The 22,670-nt window shown below is 40.9% G+C and overlaps 1 protein-coding gene across 1 annotated transcript in view; it reads left to right on the top strand.

The window, feature by feature from the left end:
- PLXNC1 (plexin C1) overlaps positions 1–22,670 on the top strand; it is a 69,310-nt gene that overhangs the window by 25,353 nt on the left and 21,287 nt on the right. The window contains exons 8-21 of the mRNA XM_058804923.1: positions 1,163–1,238; positions 1,358–1,411; positions 5,824–5,963; positions 6,998–7,177; positions 8,442–8,529; positions 9,446–9,652; positions 9,766–9,957; positions 13,347–13,446; positions 14,471–14,572; positions 14,921–15,024; positions 18,805–18,846; positions 19,336–19,460; positions 20,006–20,204; positions 21,599–21,745. Coding sequence (XP_058660906.1) covers positions 1,163–1,238; positions 1,358–1,411; positions 5,824–5,963; positions 6,998–7,177; positions 8,442–8,529; positions 9,446–9,652; positions 9,766–9,957; positions 13,347–13,446; positions 14,471–14,572; positions 14,921–15,024; positions 18,805–18,846; positions 19,336–19,460; positions 20,006–20,204; positions 21,599–21,745 — 1,756 coding nt within the window. The remainder of the gene's footprint in view (positions 1–1,162; positions 1,239–1,357; positions 1,412–5,823; positions 5,964–6,997; positions 7,178–8,441; positions 8,530–9,445; positions 9,653–9,765; positions 9,958–13,346; positions 13,447–14,470; positions 14,573–14,920; positions 15,025–18,804; positions 18,847–19,335; positions 19,461–20,005; positions 20,205–21,598; positions 21,746–22,670) is intronic.

Below are 22,670 nucleotides of genomic sequence, written 5' to 3'. Positions count from 1 at the left end.
CCTTAAAAAGCTGCTTCTTCTGATGACTCCCTTATTTAATGGGACCTAACTGTAGGAGAGTCATTACAATGACTGGATTTATGACAAGTGCCTGAAGAGATAATAAAGGATGTCACAATAAGATTAAAATTCTTTTTGTCCTTGCATGAAAGGTGGGCCCCTGGTACTCAGTGTAAGGCCTAGATTAGAGAAGTCAAGAGATTCTTTAAAATCACTTTGTGAAGCTGTTTTAAATTAGACCCAGATGCAATTTAAATATGCTCTATAGGTAACATGAATATAATTAAACTAGAAAGTAACATGTAATCTGCTAATAGGAATAATGAATACCTATTCTTCTATACACATTATTTTTCAGACTCACTGTTGAGAGCTGGCAGAGGAAGCATTCATGCCCAGTACGTGGCCTAACACTTTATGATAGGTGGTTGTTAATATTTAGAAAGATCTGGCTAACATATGCTGTAGGCAACTACAGTGTTCCCATTCAGAATGCTCCTCCCCTATGCAAAAAGGCTCATTCATAGGATGAGATAAAACTCTTGCTTTTTGGGAAGTGGCACATCACTTCCCTGTCCCTGGAGGAACATGGGGAAGGAGCTGTCTTTCTCTAAATCAGAGCATTTCTCAGCGTGTTTGGAGAGGGACTGTGCTGCTCTTGGCTCTCTTCCATATTGATAGAAGCATTGCAAAGCAAAATAGAGACTAACTAGTCTCAGAGCAGGAATATTTTTTGGTAGATGAAAGCTATAACAAACATTCTAGCACTACACATGGAACAGAGGTTCAGACAAGCTGAAAAAAAATCAGTGATGGTTTTCTGCCCTTTTATGGTTAAAAAATACTACCTGGCCACTCAATGTACTGGAGTAAATCACAGTAAAATGTAACCCAAAGTGTTTCCTCTGCTTCCTGCCTTTTTTGAAATTAATGACTCTCAGCATCTCAATACAGATTGTATTTCATACTAAATTTCTTCTCAGAATAAGTACAGCAGAACAATGGGCTTGGAGGGTAAACGGACTTTTATTCATCTCATTACATGTTTGTTTGGTTGTTCCCTTGGGTTTATGCTCTTTTCTGTCACTTTAAATTTGACATTCATGACTGAATCTAGATTGAGTTCCTGTATCTTACAAAAACTCTGTTTCTGTGTTACCAGCTGCTCACGGTGTATACACAAGGGTGAGTGTGCCAGCTGTGAATGGATACGTGTCTCTCCTGTCACCACCTGCCAGGTGAAGTTTGTTGGGGAAAACTGGAATCCCCTGTGATGCCTTTTCCTTGTATTTTTTTATCTGAGCAGCAATCTGTCTCTTTTCTATCCTGACATGGTGAAATGCTTATTTTTTTCCAGGATGATTGCAGTGCAGCTGTTTCCAAGGGGATCACTGCTGTGCAGAAAACAGAGGTCAGTTAGCATTTTAAGATCAACATTATTAAGGCTCTCTGGATTGGGGGAGAAATTTATTTAAAATCAGAGGACTTTGCAGAAAAAATAGAGAAATGGATGAGGAGGAAGTCATTTGCAAAGGAGGGTAATGCAGAATTTGGATTGATGCTATTTCTTCTTAGTGCTCTATTGGTGTTAAAAGGTACCAGCAAAAATTTGTGTTTCAGATGCAAACATTGAGACAGTGAACACTGCAATTGTCATGTGCCTACCTCTAGATGCAGTGTTTACAGCATTGCTTTAAATGCCAAAGTCCCTGTATGCTGTATTTAGTCACTCCACAGGAGCCAGCACGCTGAGGGCTGGAACATGTGAGCTGACCAACAACAACAACAACAACAACAACAAAAAAAAGCAGAATATTTCAGGCTTAATATCTTACCTAGACTTAAAAGCATGTTTGAGTTGTGCTGTCACAGCCAACTCTGGGAAACTAGGCTTCAGAGTCTCAAACCTCTTCCTCATTTTATGCAGCCAGATCACAGCTTCCCCTGAAACATAGCTGCCAGGGGAGCAGAAGGAAGGGGAGGATGTGCCACCCAGTTTCTGCATAACAGAGAAGTGGCTAGAGGATGAGTCCAGGAACTGAAATCCATGGGTGTTAGTAAATCTCTAGTTCACACTTTGAGAAAAATTTTCCTTGTTTCCAGGCTGTAGACAAAACTGGAGATGGATCCACACAAGCTGGATCACTGGGAAGGAGGAAGTGTCACTAGTGCTGCCAAAGTACCTGCTGAATCTGGTTACTAAATTCTCTACAGAATTCATATAGATTGTATGTGTGCATACAGTCTAAATGATTTGTCTCATAGGCCAGCCCTTTAACCTTCTGATCCTATGTCAGCCCTTTAACCACAAGGTTATCCCTTCATTCTTTATGGAACCAAAATCTTTTTATTTTCTCTCCAAACTGAGTGATCTTTTTATCAGTGGTTGCTTATGACAGGTGTTAAAAAAGAAATGAGTAGTGGAGAGAAAGCTGACTGATGAGTAAGTACGTAGAGATTTGCTGCCTACACTTTTTGATTTCTGCTTTTCTGTGAGTGATGCACAGTTGTTATAAATAGTGACTTAGCTCTAAGTGTTTCATTAGAACTACCCAGACTTTTACCTCTAAGACAGGGATTACCTCTTAAATTCAGCTGCTCAGCTGATGTTTCTTAAACAAAATCACAAAATACATCTTGTTTTTCACAGAGACACGTGGGATTGTAATACTTGTGCTTCTAAGCATTAATATTCTGGGTTTGATCTGCATTTAAAGCATTATGGCTGGTGAAACAGAGGAAATTCTTCTTTGCTCTGCTTCCAAGTGCATTAATTTGACATTGGTAAATAGTTGGAATTGCCTAGGAGATGGCTTTCTTCCACATGCCTTATCTTGGAAAGACAGTGATGGACAAGGCAGTGAAAGCACCAGAGGCAGTGCAAAGGCAGATGTTTATTTAGAAGTGATTGATCCATTCAGAGAGCTTGAAATTGCATTTGAAATCCTGTTCTCCTTTGACTGCTTGTGCTTTAAGGAGAACATACTGGAGAGTGGAGAAAGAGGATTTGTGTTTTCCCACAGCCCCAGCTGAGCATTTAGATTAATATACTTTTTTTCAGTGCCAGCCCCAGCCCTCCTCCTGACTCCAGCTGCTGGTTTCTATGCATGCACCTTCCCCCTCCCCTGCCAGAGCAGCAGCTGGAGTGGTTGGATTGAGTACCCTTGGCTAGGGAGCTGCTTTGGCTGGAAATAAGTGTTATCTTTCAGCAGGTTGTTGTTTGTCTGGACCAGTTCCCCCATCCAGCTCTTCGGGGCTGCGTGTCAGCCATGCAGGAGGGGCTGTGCCAGGGAGGGGCTCCCCAGGGTGGCAGACCCTGCCCAACCTGGGCTGCTGCCAGGTACTCTGTGACACCTGCAGCCATGCTTAGCTCACCTCTGAGGACATGGCTGCCACAGTTCACACAGCCCCGGGGAAGTGTTGGGCTGTCCAGGCAAGGGGGGAGGAGGCTGCAGCTCAGAAATGGAACTCTATTGAAGCTGACAGGGCTGTGCTGATTTACATTACCTGAGGACCTGGTGCATGCTGTCTGCATGTCTCTTTGCATGTTTACACTTTAATCACATGCCTCACAACTAGTGATTTTTATAAATATCCTTCTGCCTCTCTGCTGTGGCCCCTCTTGCCCCTGGGCATTGCTCCCCCTGCCATGTGGCAGCTGGAAGGTCAGGGGCTGTCTGGCGCTGGGGAAATGAGCACTGCAGAGCCCAGGGAGGGCCCTGGGTCCTTCCTGTTTTCAGTGAGGAAATCATTGGGTTCCTTTGCTGCTGAGGCAAGTGTTGCAGATTATGGCAGTCAGGTTGGGTGGGAGGTGGACTGTTGAGTAGCTGAGGTCACCTTGCCTCGGTGCTGTGGCTGCACTGACTCCAGGAGGCCAAGGCAGGGTGCTGTGAGGGGCTCTGTGTGCGCAGCCTCAGGGAAGGGGTGATTGCACAGGGGACCGAAACTTTCCGCGAACAATACTTCCCGTGATTTCTTTGTGTGTAAGAAAAGAAGCAAGGCGGGTCATCTGAAGCACTCTGTGGTGTGTGGTGCCTGGCAAAGAGAGCAGTGGGAGCCCTGAGGCACCACAGTGAAACGCTGCACCCCTGAGCAATGGGAGGCTGGCATTTCCCCCACCAGGTTCACAGCCCTGATGCAGTCTGGGGATCTCCATGTGTTTGTGTGATGCTGTGGTATTCTGGTGCTTCAGGGATCCCTGATGGTTACCAGTGAGAACCCAAAACAGTGTTTTCCTCCTTTCTGTGCTATTTGGCTTCTGAATTTGTGTGAGGATATTGACTGTCCTTGGTGCACTGGAGGTTGGACACAAGCAGAAAGATGCAGGTAAAGAAACAGTGGTTTGTTGGCTTTAATATCTTAGATTTCTGCTTCACTTGTCCTGTCCCAAGGATTAAACTGATTTCCAGGTCATCATGGGAGTGAATTTTCCCCCTCAGGCTGTTTGTGAGGAATTTCCTTTGCCTTCCTCTATTATCCACACAAGAGGTCATCTTGGAGGCCCTTTTACAGGACCTCTGGCCCCAGCCTTTGCACTCTCTGGCCTTTTCCTAAGGCACAAGCTGCAGCTTTCAGTCAGTGCTGACAGATGCCTCATTTGCTCTGGGGTGCTCTGGCATTCAGTGAACCGTGGCAGCGTGTGGGGACAATGTGCAGGGACCTTTTTGAAATGGTCAAAGTGTTGTGACCCCAATGGTCCCTCAGGCTACCAGCCCAAAGTCTTAGTGCTGCTTTGGGTACATGAAATTATTAATGGTGAGAAAAACCTGTAGGATGGACTTTCCTAGAGGCTGTGCACCAGCACCCTTAACAGGATCAGGAAGACTGAACTTCCCAGTGAATGTGTCCAGGGGTGCACAGCAAAAATCAGGATAATCACAATGCTCTAAAAACTCAAATTAAACTAGTAGTACAGGCAGTCTAAAGTTAAGCTAAAAATGGTTTGCCAGAGCAGGTCCCAAACAGTTTGTGGTTTCACATGCATATTTTCCTGTTTTTTTGAATGTTTCAGTTTGTTGACTGAAAGATAGACAGAGAGGAAGCTGTCTGTGTGATTGTAAAACTGGGGAAGCAGCAAAACTGATTAAACATGAGATGCTGTCAAAAGTATCAAGAGAATACAGTAGGGAAAAAATATCTCTTCTTGCTCAGTAGTGTTAGTAAGTTAGAATAAGTAAAGATAGACAAAGAAGAGCACAGTTTCTGCAAGACTGTGACAACGTCACAGCAAACTAGAGTTGTTTCTAAATGCTGGAGGACTTCTTAGCCTAAAAATAAGGTACCAAAAGACTCCCCTGCAGTTGTTTTCTACCTTTAATTCTGTGTATGACTTTGAAAAGACTTTCTACTAAAGCTAATTCTGGGTTGCTTTCTTAAATTTTCATTCGAGGATTTCACCCTGCTTCCCCTTTTCAGGTCATAAAAGATGCCTTCATTTGTTCATCTGATCTCTCATAGTGACAGCACCATGGGTTTTGTCTTGCCTTTTTTTTTTAGTTCTTCAGGGGTCACATGAAATATATCATTTCAAGCTGGGTTTTTATGCTACCTACCTTCCAGCATGTCAGACAGTGATTTCTTTAGGCAACTTTCTTATGAGATAAATTGAAATATAAAATATGTTGGTGAAAATAGTTGCTTTGTAATGAAGTTGTGATTGACAGTACTTCCCAGGATTAAGTTAAACAGGATTTAAAATTATTAATACAAATGTATCCCAGCGCCATGAAATCTGTGTTCCTGAGTGCTGGTTGTTTATACAGCTGTTGCTTATGTGCCCAGCCTTTTCATAACCAGATCTTGTTTTGCTTTCTTTCCTAATAGCATATCAGCATTCAATCCATTGAACCTTTGTGGATTTCTACATTAGGCAAAAGTGAAATAACAGTCAAAGGAGAAAACTTTACACGTGCATCAGGCATAAAACTGATACTGACTGGAATCACTGGCTGTAAACCAGACGTGTGAGTTAAACTGAAAAATAACACTATTTACTTTGCATGGTGAAAATTGGATCCATTTTGCTCTAGCAATATGGTTGTGTGAACAGTTGTCATATAACTCTCCTCAGCAGAGCAGAGGATGCTCTGCACTCCTTTAGTCAAACTTTCACTTTAAATTACCAAGGGCTGAAAATGAATTTGGTGTTTGAGTACAACACAAAGGATGGGCGGGTTGTCAGTTCTCTCAGTGGCAGTGGGACAGTTTCGTATCTGTGGCTCTCTATGCCTTCTAGCAAGCAGCAAGAAGCCAGGTCACAGGAAAGCTTCAGTTTTTGTTTGAATCTCCTCTGCTTCAAAATATTCCTCATATATTCTAGGATTCTGCTTGTAAAGCACAGACACCATGCCAGGGAATGAAATCTCTTGTACAACAGCTCCTATTTTTCTCTGTTGATGATCACACTGTGTAAGCCCCTAGATAATTAGGCAGTCTTATTCTGAATCAGTTATTTTCAGGTGCAGCTGCAATGGTTGCCTGTGATTAGGAAGCCCATTTTACATAGCTAGCACTTGAAAAGGTAGTGTTCAATTTTTGCTTCAACCATGAATTTTCAGGGAACCACTGAGAAAAAAGGAGAGAAAGAGGGTAAGACAGGAAGTAGAGAGAAAGAGGAAGGAGTGAAAAAATGGGAGAAAAGAGAAAAAAAGAAGAAAGAAAAGGAAAATGAAGATTGTCATTCTTGACTAGCTCGTGGAGCATGCTGTTAGCACAGAGAAGTACACAGTAAACAGCAAAATCACACATTACGTAGCCTTATCCCAGGGTTGATTATCTATACTGTTTTGTGTGATTATTGTCACATAGCAACTTCATTCAAAAGATGCCCTACTTTGTCTCTTCAACTCCCTGCTCTCTCTTTCCACTTCCATCTGGCAGCTCAGACAGAGATTCAGTTCTCTTTTCTCCTTGTCTCCTGCTGTAGGCTATAGGCTTCATCTAGTAACACCAATAAGTGGCATCTTGTGTTTCAGTGTTTGTTTTCTTTCTTCTTCAGCATTAAAGTCAGAAATGTGCTAAATGATACACAAATGACATTTGCTCTCCCACCAACACGTAAAGAGGCCAAAAGTATATGTATCCAGGCTAATGGGAAAAAATGTTCACCACCAATGACCCTGCATTATGTTTCTCTGCCGTCATGTTCTAGAATTACACCAAATACCTCCTGGATCAGGTAAGTTTGTCTTCCTGTACTTTTTATGTATTTATTCAAATGTAATTGCACTGAGCCAATATGAGCCTTCTTCCTTGGCCAGACTGCAGCTGAAGCAAGCTTGGAAGACTGCTGTAAGCTTTGTGTTGGATAAATTTATCCCTTGGGAAGTGATTTAAGAGATAGGGTCATAGTAGCTGCAAGATGGATTCTGTAGACTTCTGCCTACCTCAGGTCTCCTTTACAGAAGTCAAAAGTAATCTATTCCTACTAAACCTAAACCCAAAACATGGATAGCAGAAATTTTAACTCCAATTAATTTGATTTCTTGATGCTAATATAGCCTTCATCTGTGAAACAGTATAAAGTATCAGTGGATTGGAAGTGAAGTGAAAATAATCATCATTGCACTGATGTACACAGACTTGCTTTACAATATGATTCCCTAAAGCCAAGAGAGCCCTTTTCAGCCTTTGCTGTGTTCTGCAGAAAACTCACAGACCTGGTGAAAGACTTACAGTGGTTTTAAAGATATTCTCTGGCACAGCTTTCACCTGTCCCTCTGCTTTCACAGTTTTTACCTGTTCTCATGTTCTGAATCTGATATCTTGTCAAGTGAGGATTTGAGGGAATGGATTGGGCTGGCAGCTGCAGCAAAGCAGCCAGGATGCATGCCCTCATCTCCAGGTGAGAGGCAGCTCAGGCAGCTGGATATTAATAATACCTTAAGCCACTCCAACTCTGTAGAGCAGAGACTGCGAGCCACAGCCCTCAGACACAAGCAGCATTGTGTGATGAGACAGATGGTCTGAACACCACCGAGAATGTTTCCTGTGAGGAGCCTGGCACAGTGAGTTTGTCCTGAAGAAGCAAGAATTGAGCACAGGCAGGGCTGTGCTGGGGCAGTGAAACACCACAACGCTCTTTCTTCGAAACAGAATATTAAATCATGGTTGGGTTCCTTGGCTGCATCAATAGAAAAAAAAGGTGAAGAGTCCCTGAAAAGGAGTATGCATGTGTGTGCAATCAAGTCCTGTGGTTTTGGGGTAGCAAAAGTATTTACCATGATATTATGAGGAAGGAGTGGAAGTACACTGTATAGCTCAAATTATCTTGTTCTGTAGTTTGACTTTATTATATTGTCTGCTACCAAAGCAAAATGCACTTGAGTAGTTTAGTCACAGCTGAAACCTTAATGCAGGATATGTCTGTGGGAAGAGAGATAATATTAACCTCCCTTTCTCACCACGTTTGTTTGTGTTTTGTTTTGCTTTGGTTTTTGCAGTGGTGGTCGCAAAATTACCACAACTGGTAGAAATTTTAATGTGGTGGACAGTGTGATTATTTCAGATGACCAGAGATCAAACCTCACAGTAAGTCTGAACCTCCTTTATAATACCAGATAGAGGTCTCTTGATGCATTAGGTTGTTTTCCTAAGGTTTGAGGAGAAGAGATCTCAATAATTTCCAACCTTTTGCACGGACATGTCAGTCACCCTGCTGAAATAAATATGACCACTTACAGGATTACAGTTATACACATTCTTAGTACAGACTCACAAATACACATAAGCTGCTCTCCTGCATAATTCCCTGAGCTTTTTTTATGGTCTAGGGACAAATCTGTCCTTTTTGAGTCTCTCCAGTCTCCACATTTGGGTGTGTTGGAGGAGGGGTTGCTATGCTTCCCTCTGGCTCTGTGCTGAAAGCCCACAGGGTACCACTGCCTCAGTGAGGGGCAGCAGGCTGGATCTGAGGTTAGGATGAAACCTCACAACCTTTCTCCAAGGTTGTGAGGAGGTAAGCACTTCGTTGACCCTTGCAGCACAGAGACCAGAACACAGCACAATCACCATGGGGTAAACAATGACCCAATGCTACAATGAGTGTAGCAACCCCTTCTCTCAGGAGTTAAGTTAGAAAGAGCAAATTCCTAGGAGTGCTGGAGAGCTTGTCTTACCCTTCTCTTGTCACCTGCATTGAGGGGAAAGAAGGAAAATTCATTGTCACAATTCCTGTCTCATTGCAGGAAATAGTTACCCTAGCAGTGAGCAATCAGCCTTAAAGCAGTGTGCAGAGTGTGTGACAAATGCAGTTAAAGGTAGACATGAGCTCAACACAGAAATTTTTCCAGGTGCTCTGCATGCAGCCCTGATCTCAGAGAAGAGGTTTAGCAGGTAGCTGTGTGAAGCCAGGAAGATATTAAAATAAATTTGAGTGCCTCTGTTTGTGATTGTACCCACTATTGAGTATTTAATGACTGTGAGAGCTTTGCTATTGCATTTCTAGGTCTCTAGGTGTCCTGGAAATGCATCTGAATATCATTATTTAACACCAAGCCTGAGCCATGCAACAGAGGGTAAAGTTGTTGATATGATGTTAAAAGTGGATACTACCTTCATACCTTGTGTCAAATTACACTATCACCCAGACCCAGTGTTCATTAACTACCAGCTGCACACTGAACTGGATCCTGATCTGGAATTAAAAATATATGTAAGTTTTGAAATAGTAAACTACAGTACCTAATTTAAAATAGTGCTTGGAAATAATTTTTTTTTCTTACTGTATTTAGTGACTGATCATTGCCTTCAATTTTTTCCCTCTAGAAAGAAAATGATAACTTGAATATTTCTAAAACGGAGGTAGAGGTTTATCTATTATATATGACTGGTGCACAGACCAAAAAGATATGGTTCAGTGTCCAAAATATTACCAAAAAGCCAGACCGCAGCACCATACTGTGCAAATTCAAAAGGGAAGGAACCGACAAGATTGACTTTTCCACTGTGAAAGTTTTTGTAAGTAGAAATCCCTTTTGTTGCAATTCAGCAGCGTTTGAATGTTTATACAAGAGTAGTGAAATGTATCATTAGTGCTGTCGTGGTACTTGGTAGCACAGTTTTCTTCCTCATGCCTAAGCATGCCTGCCTAGCTTAGGTGCGCTGACAGACCTGAGTTCATTGTCTGTGGGGTGGTGTCAGAGGTGAGCTTTGCAGGCAGAGCTGAACTCACTGCTGCTGAGCTCCAGGAGAGCAGTAGCAGTCACACCTCTAATCTGCAGAGCAGACATCATTGGAACAGCATCACTGTCTCCAGGAGAGCCCCTCGTCTTAGATCTGTAAGCAATCTAATTCTCCATTGGCCATGAGGAAAAGGATTGTGTTCTCCCAGTCACTTTGTTCTGCTCAAGTAGGTAAGGATGTGTCTCAGGGATCACCAGTGAGACAGAAGGCATTTCTGGATGAAAAATGGGGTGGAATTCAATGTGCACTGGGAAAGCTAAAATGCTTTGAGCATGTGGCACAAAGCCAGGCCCAAATATAAGGACATTAGCATGGATGTCAAAGCTGAATTGCAGCTTAAGATATTTGCTCCATGAATAAGATGAAGATACAAATTTTTAAATGCTATGATTACCATTTATGAAGGAGAAAAATTATGCCAGACTCTTATTGCAGTGTATGGTGGTATAAAACTGAAATAACTCTATTGACTTCAAGGCATATGGCTCATAGTAAAGATTAACCAAGCTATTCTTGATTTTTTATCACTTTTAACTGATCCCCCATCTGTGGATCCTGCCATCTGAGCCAGTTATGGCATGGAAAAGCCTTTCTGAGTTTGGTGTTGCATTTAAAAATCAGTGTTGCCCTGCTCTATCACATGCTCATCCTGCAGACTTCATAGAAGTGACTGTCATAGAAAGGCCAGCACTTTACTGAAGCAAATCAAATGCAATAGTTACCATATAACATAGCACTTCTAGTACCTTTAAATTTTTTCCAACATAAGAAAAATATAGAAGTAGCAAATCCTCACATTTTTTAAAACCTTATGAATAGATCATCATAGAAGAAGTAGGGCCACTGGAAAAAGGATAAGATGGGTATAAAATATAAGTTTGACTCAAGAATAAATGTATTTCTGGCCTTAGTTTTCCAGAAGAAATAACATATTGAGTGTGGGTTCAAAGACAGAATGATCAGTCTGCATGAAGGTGTCAGAGAAGAAAATGCCATTCTTGTGGCAGAAGGAAGATTCAGATAGATCAAAGGGCTCAAGACAGCAGGAGCAGGATCATTCCCATCACAGCACCGAGGGAAAACTGACACATGACAATGTAGGCTTAGTAGGAAAGATTTTAAATAAAACAGAGGTCAGGAGACGTGTGACTGGAGAGCAGCAAATAAAACTCAGTATTTTAAATTGGAAAAACCCCCAAACCCTAGGCACATGGAGGCTTGCTGATTTAATCCTAGCTCTATGTAACACTTGAGAATGTATTCTGAATTACTCATGAAAGACCTGGAGGTAAGTGAAAAATGGGATAATTGTCAAAATCCTTTTAATTAAAGCAGATCATGCTAGTTATCTTCATTTTCTAAGATGAGTGTTTTCCTCAACAACAAAAAACTATAAATCACATGTACCTGGAAGTCATTCAGTAAACTATTTAACATGGTGATTATGAGGCTGCCAGGGGTTAGAAAAATCACACGCTGTGTGTGGGGAGCTGGCTCTGGGCAATGCTGATATTCATACAGATATTCTTTAATATCACCACTGACTTGAACACAAAAATCAGGCATGCACTGCTAACATAAAGCTCAGAGGCATTACCAGGCCAGAGAATGTTTTATAATGTCATGCAGAAAAATGGAATTAATTTAGGAATAGGAACTGGATTAATTCAGGTGTACCTTACATAGCCTGTGATTCATAAGCAAGAAAAAAGATAAGGAAAGAAATGAGACCACTAGATAGGAAGCTTATGGTGAAGAATAAAGATAATTGAAATATAAGCAGATAATTAAGTGAATGCTTTGTCTCACTTTTCAATAAACAAGGACAAGTAAAAGAAATTTCTGCTTTAGGAAATCTTCATTTGGACATGAGAAGTCTAGAAAAGTAGATGTATTAGTCACAGGATGGGTAATGAATTTAGCCACTAATGCATTTGAGCCTTGGAAAAGGCTAATGGGATCCTAGGAAGGCACAGACCAGAAGGGCTTTGCATAGGAACTGTGAAAACATAGAAACATCAGAGGAAAAAGTAACATTTGATGAAGGAAATAGATCTGCGTTGTCTTCTGTTCCTTGTAGCCCCAGAAATATAAAGGCTGTGTCCTTCCAGCCCTGTGGGGTTTTTGCTTGCTTGTGTCTGTGTAGCTGTGATGTGAGTCTCCATTTGGCAGTCTGCAGCTGCCCTGGCTGCTCACCTCCTGTGACAAGCCACTGATTGCAATCACCAGATCTCTGCCTTCCCTGCTGTAACCCAAAATAATTTCAACTCAACCCTCCTTTTTAATTATCTCAAGATCATTTCTGTCCCTGGCACTTGGTGGCATTCTTTTTATGTGCCAAAACATATTTTTGTGTCTAGCCTGTTTATAGCTTTAGCTACCCTTTATTTATGTGCTTTTGCAGTCCTCTTTCAGATCCTCCTTTGTGAATTTTCTCCTGCCATAATTATCAGTGGTAAATGCCTCAGTTTGGCATTTGGCAGACTTCAGCACTTTCCTGTATCCCTAAGAATTAATGCCTGTCCTGCCTTTGCCAAGCCCATGGCTGGGGGATGTTGTACATGTATTGTAACATGTTCATGTACATGTTGTACCTGTACTGTATGTTGCATTTTTTTTTAATGACCCTCAGGAACAACGTCCTACATAAAGGGGTTGAAACTTCCTCAGAGAAATAGGGAAGAGGGCTGTAGGCCAGGTGTGTCTGAAAAAATTCTACTTCCCTCATTCTTATTATGAGTCTTATCTTACTTTTCTGCTCAGTAGAGTAGCACTGTGAGTGCAAACACATGACTTCCTTGTTTCAAAATGCCAAAATGTTTAGCTGCAGCTCTGAGTGCATCAGCCATTTGGCCCAGCTGGAGGCCAGATCTTGCCTTTCATTTGAGGCTCTTCTTTGCAGCAAGAGCATGGCAAAATTTGGTGGTACACGAGGACTTCTCAATTTTTTCATCATTGCTCTGTTACCCTGCTTAAATATCAAATACAGTAAAATTTAAGTTAATGTTGGTTCATGTGCATTTTGATGAACCTCTACTGTTATTCCCAATAATCTACCATTGTCCTTATGTGCCTTAAATACTTTTTTTAAAATACATTAGATGTCATTTTAAGCACTGATATAATGCCTGTCCTCTATTAACACAGCCATTGCTTTTCTTCAGGTCAAACTAGGAAATTTTGAGCATGAAGTCAAACCAACATCATCACACATATATTTATATGTTCTTATTTTGCTACCTATTGTGGTGGGTGTCATTATAGGTAAGTACAATAATGTATTATCAGCTTTAGATTTGCTGGAGGGTGTGATCAGGACATAGACACTGCACATACTCATGTCTGGAACTGTCACAAACAGACTGATGTTTTGCCCTGTTCCCAATAAGAGTGGACAAAGTTAACTCTGTTCTGGTGGTGAAATCTGAGTTGTCAGACTGCAGCACATCACGAGCATGTTACAAGACAGTAATATTTCTGTCTGTTCTGCTGGGATTACTCACTTTCACTTCATGAAGCAAGCCACAGAACTGACATCCTTGAGTCACAACTTGGTCCCTTCCAGCTGTCAGAGCTCAGCTACCCTCCTGTCCCTGGGGCAGATGTACCCTAACAAACTGCTTATCCTCAGTCAGTGTTTGTGGTGTTTCTGCCCAGTCTCATTTGGATGATTCATGAATTTGTGGGTCATTACTAAACTGAGGGAGGTAAATAGTTATCCCCTTCTCTTCCTGGTGCTCCATTTTTTTTAATGTGTCTTTTTACCTGGTTATATATTTGATAAACTTCTATTTATTTTAATAAGTATAGGGATTTGTTAATTTGGTTGATTGCTTTTTTTGAAGTTCATTTTAAAAAGGAGCCATATGTCTCGCCTTTATTCTCTCTAAATAAGCTTTAGAAAAGTTAACAATTTGTAAGTGGATTTTCTGTTCAACTGATTTTTTTGTTTAATCAGTGCTACCTTAAGTACGTTGCTATTAGTAGAAGTGGTTGTTAGAGTCTGTGTCTCACTGTGCAGGCTGTATATAACAGGATATGCTGCACTTTCAAATAAAGTTGGGTTGACAATTCAAGACCTTGTTAAAAGGAATGATTTTTCTAAAGATTGGGGTATATATAGATCCAGATAACTAGGGCTCATGGGTACTAGTACAGGGACAACAATAAAACACTAATTGTGCAAATGTACATTAATCTTTGTGTTTCTTGATAATAAATTATATCTTGTATAGGAGTTTTCTGTTCTGTGATTTCTGTACTCAGAGTCTTTTTCTCTTCCTTTTAGCGGCATTCATAGTTACCAGATACAAATCCAAAGAGTTAACTCGTAAACAGAGTCAGCAACTTGAGCTGCTGGAGTATGAGATTCGTAAGGAAATACGTGAGGGTAGGTCTGCAGCATATTTTCTGAACTGAAACTGTCAAGAAGCTCACATGATATAAACATTTTCCTTTTGTAACTGTTAGAATATTTCTGTGTTGTATCAGAGTTGCTGTTTAATATTGTAAGCTCTGCAGTAGCAGATAGCACTGAGCTAATAGGATTGCATGTAGTATTTCCTTCAACAAAAAAGTAGATTGCTACTTTCCAGCTCCTAGGAGCTTCAGCTGTAAAAACAGCCCCTTTTCCCTGAAAACTGTTTTTGAAGGAATATCTACTGGGGCCAAGTTATAATTGTGTTTTTGTGTCAACTAAACTAACTCTCTGGGTGGGGATGGGGGGGTGCTTTTTCAGGATTTGCTGAACTGCAGATGGATGAATTAGATGTGGTGGACAGTTTTGGAACGGTTCCCTTCCTTGACTACAAACACTTTGCTCTTAGAACTTTCTTTCCAGAGGTAAATATTTACAAGTCTTTCAGTTGTCAGCCCTGACTAATAGTAAAAAATTGAGGAAGGTCAGGATCAAATAACTAAAGGAAATACTACACAGTAATTGCACTTTGTTCTCACAAGAAACTTTTCTTAAATTAAGAATTACCATACAACACTTAAATATATCTCTATATTTAGCCAAGCCTTTGTGCTGTAGATAAAGCAATATTCTTGAATTTTCAACGGTTGTGTGTGTCCATTTATTTTTGTTCAGCCTCACTGAGCTGCTTGCCTTTCAGGCCATCTTAACTAAGCTATAATTTATCCATTGCTCTTTTTTGTTCCCATGCTTTCACTTCCAATGCTATAGCTAATTAAAGTAACAGTCAGGCCAGCTAACATGCTAGCTAACATCATGACACTTCCTAATTAGATTTGTGGGATGAGGAAATGGCTCTAAGATGGTGCTGACTTTCTACACCAAGGTGGTGACAGAAATGGTAAGATGCTGATTCAAAGGGGTGCAGCTCAAATGCTTAGAAATGACATGAGTAGTTACTTGCTTTCCAGTTTAGAGGTAGATATTTTCAGTGTTTGTTGAAGCAGTTTGGCCACTGCATCAGATGTTCTCTTGAATGTTTTACTTCTCTTACTAATTTTTTTTTTGCCTGTATGGCATTATCAGCCTCATAATGCCATTATCAGCCTCATAATAGTGGCATTATGAGGCTGATAAGTGCCTTTGCCACAGCTTTCAATATTAATACTGTGAAGGTAACCAGTACTTACGAGCATTTATCCAATTGGCAGAAGCTGTGATCCCAACTGGTGATATTTTCCTGTATGACTGGCACCAGTAAGTAGCAGCTTGGTTAGTTTAGGGCATAACTGGTATGGATGTGAATTATCTACCAGGCTTCATGTATTACTCATCACTGCTGCAGCCAGGTCTTGCGCTCTTGTCTGCACACTGCTTCACTTCATTGCTGTTTGTGATCCTAGCAAAGGCTCATTGTGATCAAGTTAAATACATGTGCTACTGCAGAATCAGGGCTTTGGTATTTGCTTAAAACCAAATACCAGACACCAAAGCAGAATAATATTTAGCAATTACATATGCAAAATCTCTGTATCGTTTGAGTCCAGTTCTCACACCAAAGGGAATATCTCTGCTGGTACTACTGTTACGCCCCCAGCCTAATTTTTAGAAGGTCACCAGGTGGTTTGAAGAAAGTGGAAAAGAAACTTTACTTCCTGTATCTCTTTCCTTTCTGTTTGTTTTGTTGCCAGGCGTATTAGCATTAAAATAACATTTTATTCTTAAGAATGTACCTTTTCCTATACTTTCCCGTGTCAAAACAGTAATAGTCTGTGGAAGCTGACTCAGTGGAAATGCTGTGCTCTATGCAAATAAAAAGTTAAGAAAAAAGGTATAAAATTTGCCACTATGCTGCAGTCTGTAAAGTAAAAATGGGAAGGGCTCCTGTTCTGCCTCAGTGAGTCTCATGCCACTGCACATCCTGGAAATTATTTCAGTTGGATTTAGTCTCAGTTTGAAACACTTATCCCACAAAGGTACACTTGCTACTGTTAGCTCTCTGCAAACATACAGTGTCAGGCAACTTACTTAAACTGTTGTATACCAATTTCTTCTGCCAAGTACTTACTGTTTACATTGCAGTAGTGTCCAAACATGCCTTGTGCTGTAAGAATGTGGCAGAAAAGCAGTGCTCCACTGAACAAATATTATAGAAGATCAGAAAATCCAGTGGGGTATATATTGCAGCTGAGTGTCAGAAGGGTTGACAGGAGGGTCAAAGACAAACCACCACTTCCTTCACTAACCACATGTGTTTGAATGGTGTCCATATTGCACTCTTTGTGCTCTCCAGTGTGATTGATGGGCTTTGTCTCAGCTGTTTTACCATGGAAATTGAAGCTGTTGACTGAGCATCTTCTGTAGTCAGTGCAGAGATGGGCAGCTCAGGAAAGCAATTCATCCCATTTGTCTGAGGCATCTCCCTTAGGATGGGACAAGCTGCTTAAAGAGGGACTCCCATACCTAAAATGAAGAGTGATCCACCCCACCTTTGTTCTGAGAGTCTTGCTTCCCACTGCTTCAGTTTTCTATATTTGATCTGGCTTAATAGCTTTTAGTGCTTCTGGTCTTAAATGGATATTATATCTACTCTTAAAATGTTCTTGATGCTTGCTAAGCCTGATTTTTGCTTTGCTTGTTAAATTTGTCTTTTTATTTCTGTTTTCCCTCAGTTTCACACATTGTTTGGTTTAATGCTCCAATCCTTGTTCCCTGTTCTCAGGCATTTTTAACCTTTAACACAGTTCTGGTTCTTTCACTCTACATGTGTGTGTGTCTTTTATTGGTAGTTGATGTTGGGCTTGCTAAAGAAGGTCTGGAGAAATGGGAATATCCAATGGAGGAAGAGGGAGAACAGTTTGGTAGGGTAGAATAGAGCAGGATGAATGAGGAAAAGGAGGGATGAACAATCAGATATGTAAATGAAAGATTAGATGTGAGATGCCAGTGTGTGCTCACAGCCCAAAGTCCGTCATAGCCAGGGCTACATCAAAAAGAAGCATGGCCAGCAGGCTGAGGGAGGTGATTCTCCCTCTGTGCCCTGTGAGACCCCACCTGGAGCACTGCATCCAGCTCTGAGGCTCCCCAGCACAAGAAGGACACGGGCTCGTTAGAGCAGGTCCAGAGGAGGGGGATGAAAATGCTCAGAAGGTTGGGACACCTTTTCTGTGAAGAATGTCTGAGCCAGATGTGCTTGTTCAGCCTTCAGAAAGGAAGGCAGCCTTTCAGTTAAAATGGGGCTTGTAAGAAAGATGGAGACAGACTTTTTACCAGGCTCTGTAGCAGTAGGACAAGGGCTCATGGTTTTAAACTGAAAGATAATAAACTTAAATTGAACATAAGGAAGAAATTTCTTATGATGATGGTGATGAGGCCCTGAAACAAATTGTTCAGAGCAGTTGTAGGTGCCCCATCCCTGGAAATGTTCAATGCTAGATTGGATTTATGTAGCCTGGTCCAGTAGAAGATATCCCTACCCAGGGCAGTGGGGTTGGAACTAGATAATCATGAAGGTCCCTTATGACCCAAACCATTCTGTGGTTCTGTAAGGAAACCAGGGGCTGCCAGCATGACAGATAAAGCAGATGACAGTAAATGCTGTAGATCTGTTGCTCAAGAGGCATTGACAAGGTGTTTGAGAACTGGGAGCTTTCTTTTGTGTGAGAGCTTTTGCTAGGACTGGATGTGTGGTGGCACCTGTGCCTCAGTGGAGACTGCCAGCATGGACGTCCTGGCGAGTTCATTAGTGACTATTCATGGGGTGCCTGGCAATGAATGGAGGCAGATGAGCTCAAGTGTCACTTGGTTAACAGCAGCCCTGTTACCCAAGGCTATCAGTGCCAGCCGGGAAGGATGCAGCCTGCAGCACCCCTTGCACACCAGCACATTTGCAGATGACAGTGACACACAGCTCTTCCTGGGGAGCCTTGGCTGAGTGCTGTGCTAGTGCAGCTCAGCAGCATGAGTAACACACACAGCACATTGAAGATGATACCAGGTCATTTTTGAGAGTTCACTTTCCAGTGAACTTCGGTAGCACCTGTACAGAAGTCACTGTGTAGAGTTTTTATATTGTATCTGCTAGAAGTCGACATTTCCATTGTTTTGTTTTGAGTAGTATCAGGAACATGCTTGGTGTGTTAAACATACATGTGTTAGAAACTTCTGGTGTACTTGTGAATGATAAATATCCCCTTATATTTTAGTCAGGAGGCTTTGCATCCATCTTCAGTGAAGAAATGCCCCAGGTAAGCCGATGTAGTGTGATATGCCTTATTTAATTTTTTTTTTCAAGAGTGATTGTATCCCTTCTCTCAGTGTTGTCCTAGAACACATCAGCTTGCATTTTCAGCATGTTCCCTTTCCTCCATGAGGGGGGTTACATGGGTTTTTATGTAAAAGGAGTTTGAAGTGTAAGGTGCTCTTATCCAATGTGTATTTGACTTACTTAGATAAAACAGAATCTCATCATGGGAAATGATGGGCAAACTTAACTATTGGCATTGCTTTGTGTATAGGGCAGAAAATGTATGCTCTGCATGTGTATATTCTGTGTTGTACACAAACATAAATGCATTTTTGGTAAAATCCTGAGACACCTTAAATAAATGCAAAATTCCCACTGATTTGAATGAGGCCAGGATCTTATCCCATATGTTTCTTTCAATTTTTTTATGAGCATTAAGAATCCATCATAGCCAAACTACAGTTTGCTTATTTTTGTTTAACTATTCCAGAGCAGAGACCAAACGAGCAAGGATGAAAGCTTCAACATGTTGCATGCTTTAATTTGTAACAAGAACTTTCTTGTTACTCTCATTCACACCCTTGAAAAGCAGAAAAATTTCTCTGTGAAAGACAGGTATAGTATGATTATGCTTATCATCTTCAAGAAAAAGAATTAGCAGGAAGAAACAACATGGGTTGTGGCACACAAATGTATTTGGTAGTTTTTGCAAAACAAATTTGCAGTACTCTGGAGCATTTTTCCTTCTCCATCTGTACTCACTGAGGAAGAAAAAACATTGCCATTAAAACAAGCAATTAAAGAGAAATTGGAATGTTTGTACATGTAAACAAAGAGGCAAAGGAGCAGGGAACCTCAGTTCAAAACTGTAAACACTTCCTGCAGTTAGATCAACAGTTCTACAGTTTAGAAATGTTCTGTCACTGGAGCAGGTGTTGTTCTGCAAAATTAAATTTAGAGACACACATTCTGTGTTTAAAAAATAATCACAAGAGCAGATGGACTTGAATTTTTTATATCTTTGTAGAGAACAGTGGACAATTTATGTGCCTAAGGAGGAAGAATTTAGGATATGAGCTAAACTAAAGTGTGTTTCATTTATTAAAGATGACTGGGAAGAGAAATTCCAGAATTAGAGCATTCTTTTTTTGCCCCCACAGGTGCTTGTTTGCATCCTTCTTGACTATTGCACTGCAAACGAAGCTAGTTTATCTGACCCATATTTTGGAAGTATTGACAAGGGACTTGATGGAGCAATCGAGCAATGTGCAGCCTAAGCTCCTGCTCAGACGAACTGAATCTGTGGTGGAAAAATTGCTGACAAACTGGATGTCTGTCTGCCTTTCTGGGTTTCTGCGGGTATGTGTACACCTTTTCACTACATGAGACATGCAGAGAATTTCTTGAATTGATTTTTTCCGTAGGAACTGTCAGAGGGATCAGTTTAAAGCATTCAGTCTAGCATTTAACATTATGAGTGAGCACTCTTCTAGTTTAGGTGGCTTAGCTGGCTGTCATCAGTGGAATGCAGGAAAGGAGCACATCTCCAAGCAATGATCATGTCGTGTATTTGGGCAAGATTTGGGTAATTTTGTAATTTCAGCGTATCCTTTGCTCATACCAGACATTTCAGCCCAGTGAGATCTGTTTGCAATCATATTAAAAGACTGATACACTTGACAGAATGCAGTGGTACCCATCTATGCAAGGGGTTGCAAAGCTACCAAGAAATGGAGATTTAAGGAATACCATCCTTTGGAAAACTAAACTTCTTTCCAAACTTTTCAACCTTCAAGCAGTATTGCAGATTTCAAGATCTAAATTACTTCAAATGAAAACAAAATAAGCATTTAGTTTCATTTTAATATTTGCTTCTTTTAGTAACTTGATAGTACTTTGTTGTTGGTTTCAGTGCTTGGTTACTCTTCCTGTCTCTCTTATCAACGTGATGCTATCACACTGTTGGTATCACTCTCATCAGTGCTTACATTAATACAGCAGCAGAATTGTTTGAGGCTCAGCAGTTCACAGTGGTTTCCTGGAACCGAGGAGAGTGCCGAGGAGCTCTCAGAGATATGTTCTCCATACACCAGACATTTTACAGAGCTGTGCTGGTGAGATGCCTTAGCCGGGCTGCAGGAATGGTGTCACGTGGAAATAGAGGCACATCCTTCCTTTCTCAGGTGCTTTCCTGAGCCCTGGGGTAAGGCAGGAGAGGAAATCCCCAGTTTCATTTCCTCTTTTGCTGATATACCAGGGTAAGTCCCACCAGCTTGTTCCCAAGACATTTTTCAGAGACAAAAAGGGGAGACACCAATTCAAAAGGAAACTAGTTGTTAGCTTGTTTTCTCAAAAGACTGGAAATGGAAGAAGTAGCTGAAGTATGCATGTGAACATGTGCATGTCTCACCCCCCACCCACTCTTTGGTGGAACTAGGAAGTGTCTGCCAGGTGGAGTAGGAGCAGCTTGTCTGTAGTGTGCTTGTGCACAGCAAGGGGCTGTGAGCTATCTTGCCACTCACTCCAGATGTCCCTTGCTATTTGCATGAGACTTTCACACTGAGAAGCAAAAGATGGAGGTTAAACAATAACTAGATAAATCTGCTTGGAGGGATTTTCTTTTCTAATTGCGAGTTAATGAGTTACTTAAAAGGAAATAACACCATTTGTTACACTTCATTTTTTTTCCAGTTATTCATGCGCATTTAATGATTGCAAAAATACATGTTTCTTGTATTTTTTGCCTGACCTAGGAGACAATTGGTGAACCTTTCTATTTGCTGGTGACAACCCTCAATCAGAGGATAAACAAAGGACCTGTTGACGCAATAACTTGCAAAGCCCTGTACACTCTCAACGAAGACTGGCTGCTGTGGCAAGTGTCTGAATTCAAAACAGTGGTATGTTTGCCAGCTTGTGTTTCCTCCAGGCATGGACAGCTGTAATGTTTTCTCTGTTTCTAAGAAGCTAAAATAAGGCTCTTGAGACACTAAGGTAGTGGTTAAGTGCCCAGATAGTAAATTGTTATTGCTGACAAAGTTTCTAAACATGGTAAGAGTTTAACTGTTTGTCTGATATACATTTCACAAATAGCACACACTCCTCACTTCACAGCATGCATTAATCACCAAAGAGCAGGTTTAATGAAGTCTCAGGATATTAAAAAATCATTCTTATTTCAAAGTATACTACAAAAATATAAACATGCTTAGAATTTAAACTAAACTACACTTTATGAATGAATGAAAGAATGGAATGCAGAGCAGGTTTTTTTTCTATTGTGTTTACTTGTGACTAATCTTCAGGCAATGATTTGTTGTGTGTTTCCATATTATTAGCACCAAATAATCTTCAAATTAGCATGTTTACAGCATTGTGGATTTTAATTAGATGCTTGGTTAAAAACAAGATATCTGGGAAGTCTAGCTAAGCTTCTGAACTTTACCATAGTTTTTTTTTGCCTTTCTCAAAGCACCTAAGAAGTACTTCCTGTTTTCCAGTTGCACCCAAACGTCTTTAAAAGCTGGAGTTCCCTTACTGATTGTCATTGTGACACTGAGATGAGAAAGGGATAGCAGGATTATTGCACTTTGGATCATGTAAAAATTGTGGCTTTTGGAGGAGGAGGTCTGAAAAGGGTTTTCAGAATAACCAGAGCACTCTTCTGCTCCAGAGTTTCCAAGTGATTTTAGGTCTGAGAACTTAAAAATGTGTATTTCCATTTATTTTTGTAGCTTCCTTGCTTCTTTACTCCCGACTTCCAGTCAGAGTTATGCGACATAATGAGGAGTATGAGAAGTGTTGCTGAGCAGTGGGCTTCACACC

Source organism: Ammospiza caudacuta, chromosome 5 (assembly GCF_027887145.1).
Source record: "Ammospiza caudacuta isolate bAmmCau1 chromosome 5, bAmmCau1.pri, whole genome shotgun sequence".
Classification (NCBI taxonomy): Eukaryota; Metazoa; Chordata; class Aves; order Passeriformes; family Passerellidae; genus Ammospiza; species Ammospiza caudacuta.
Note: the sequence above shows the minus strand (reverse complement) of the source record. Positions and strands in the feature narration are given on the sequence as shown.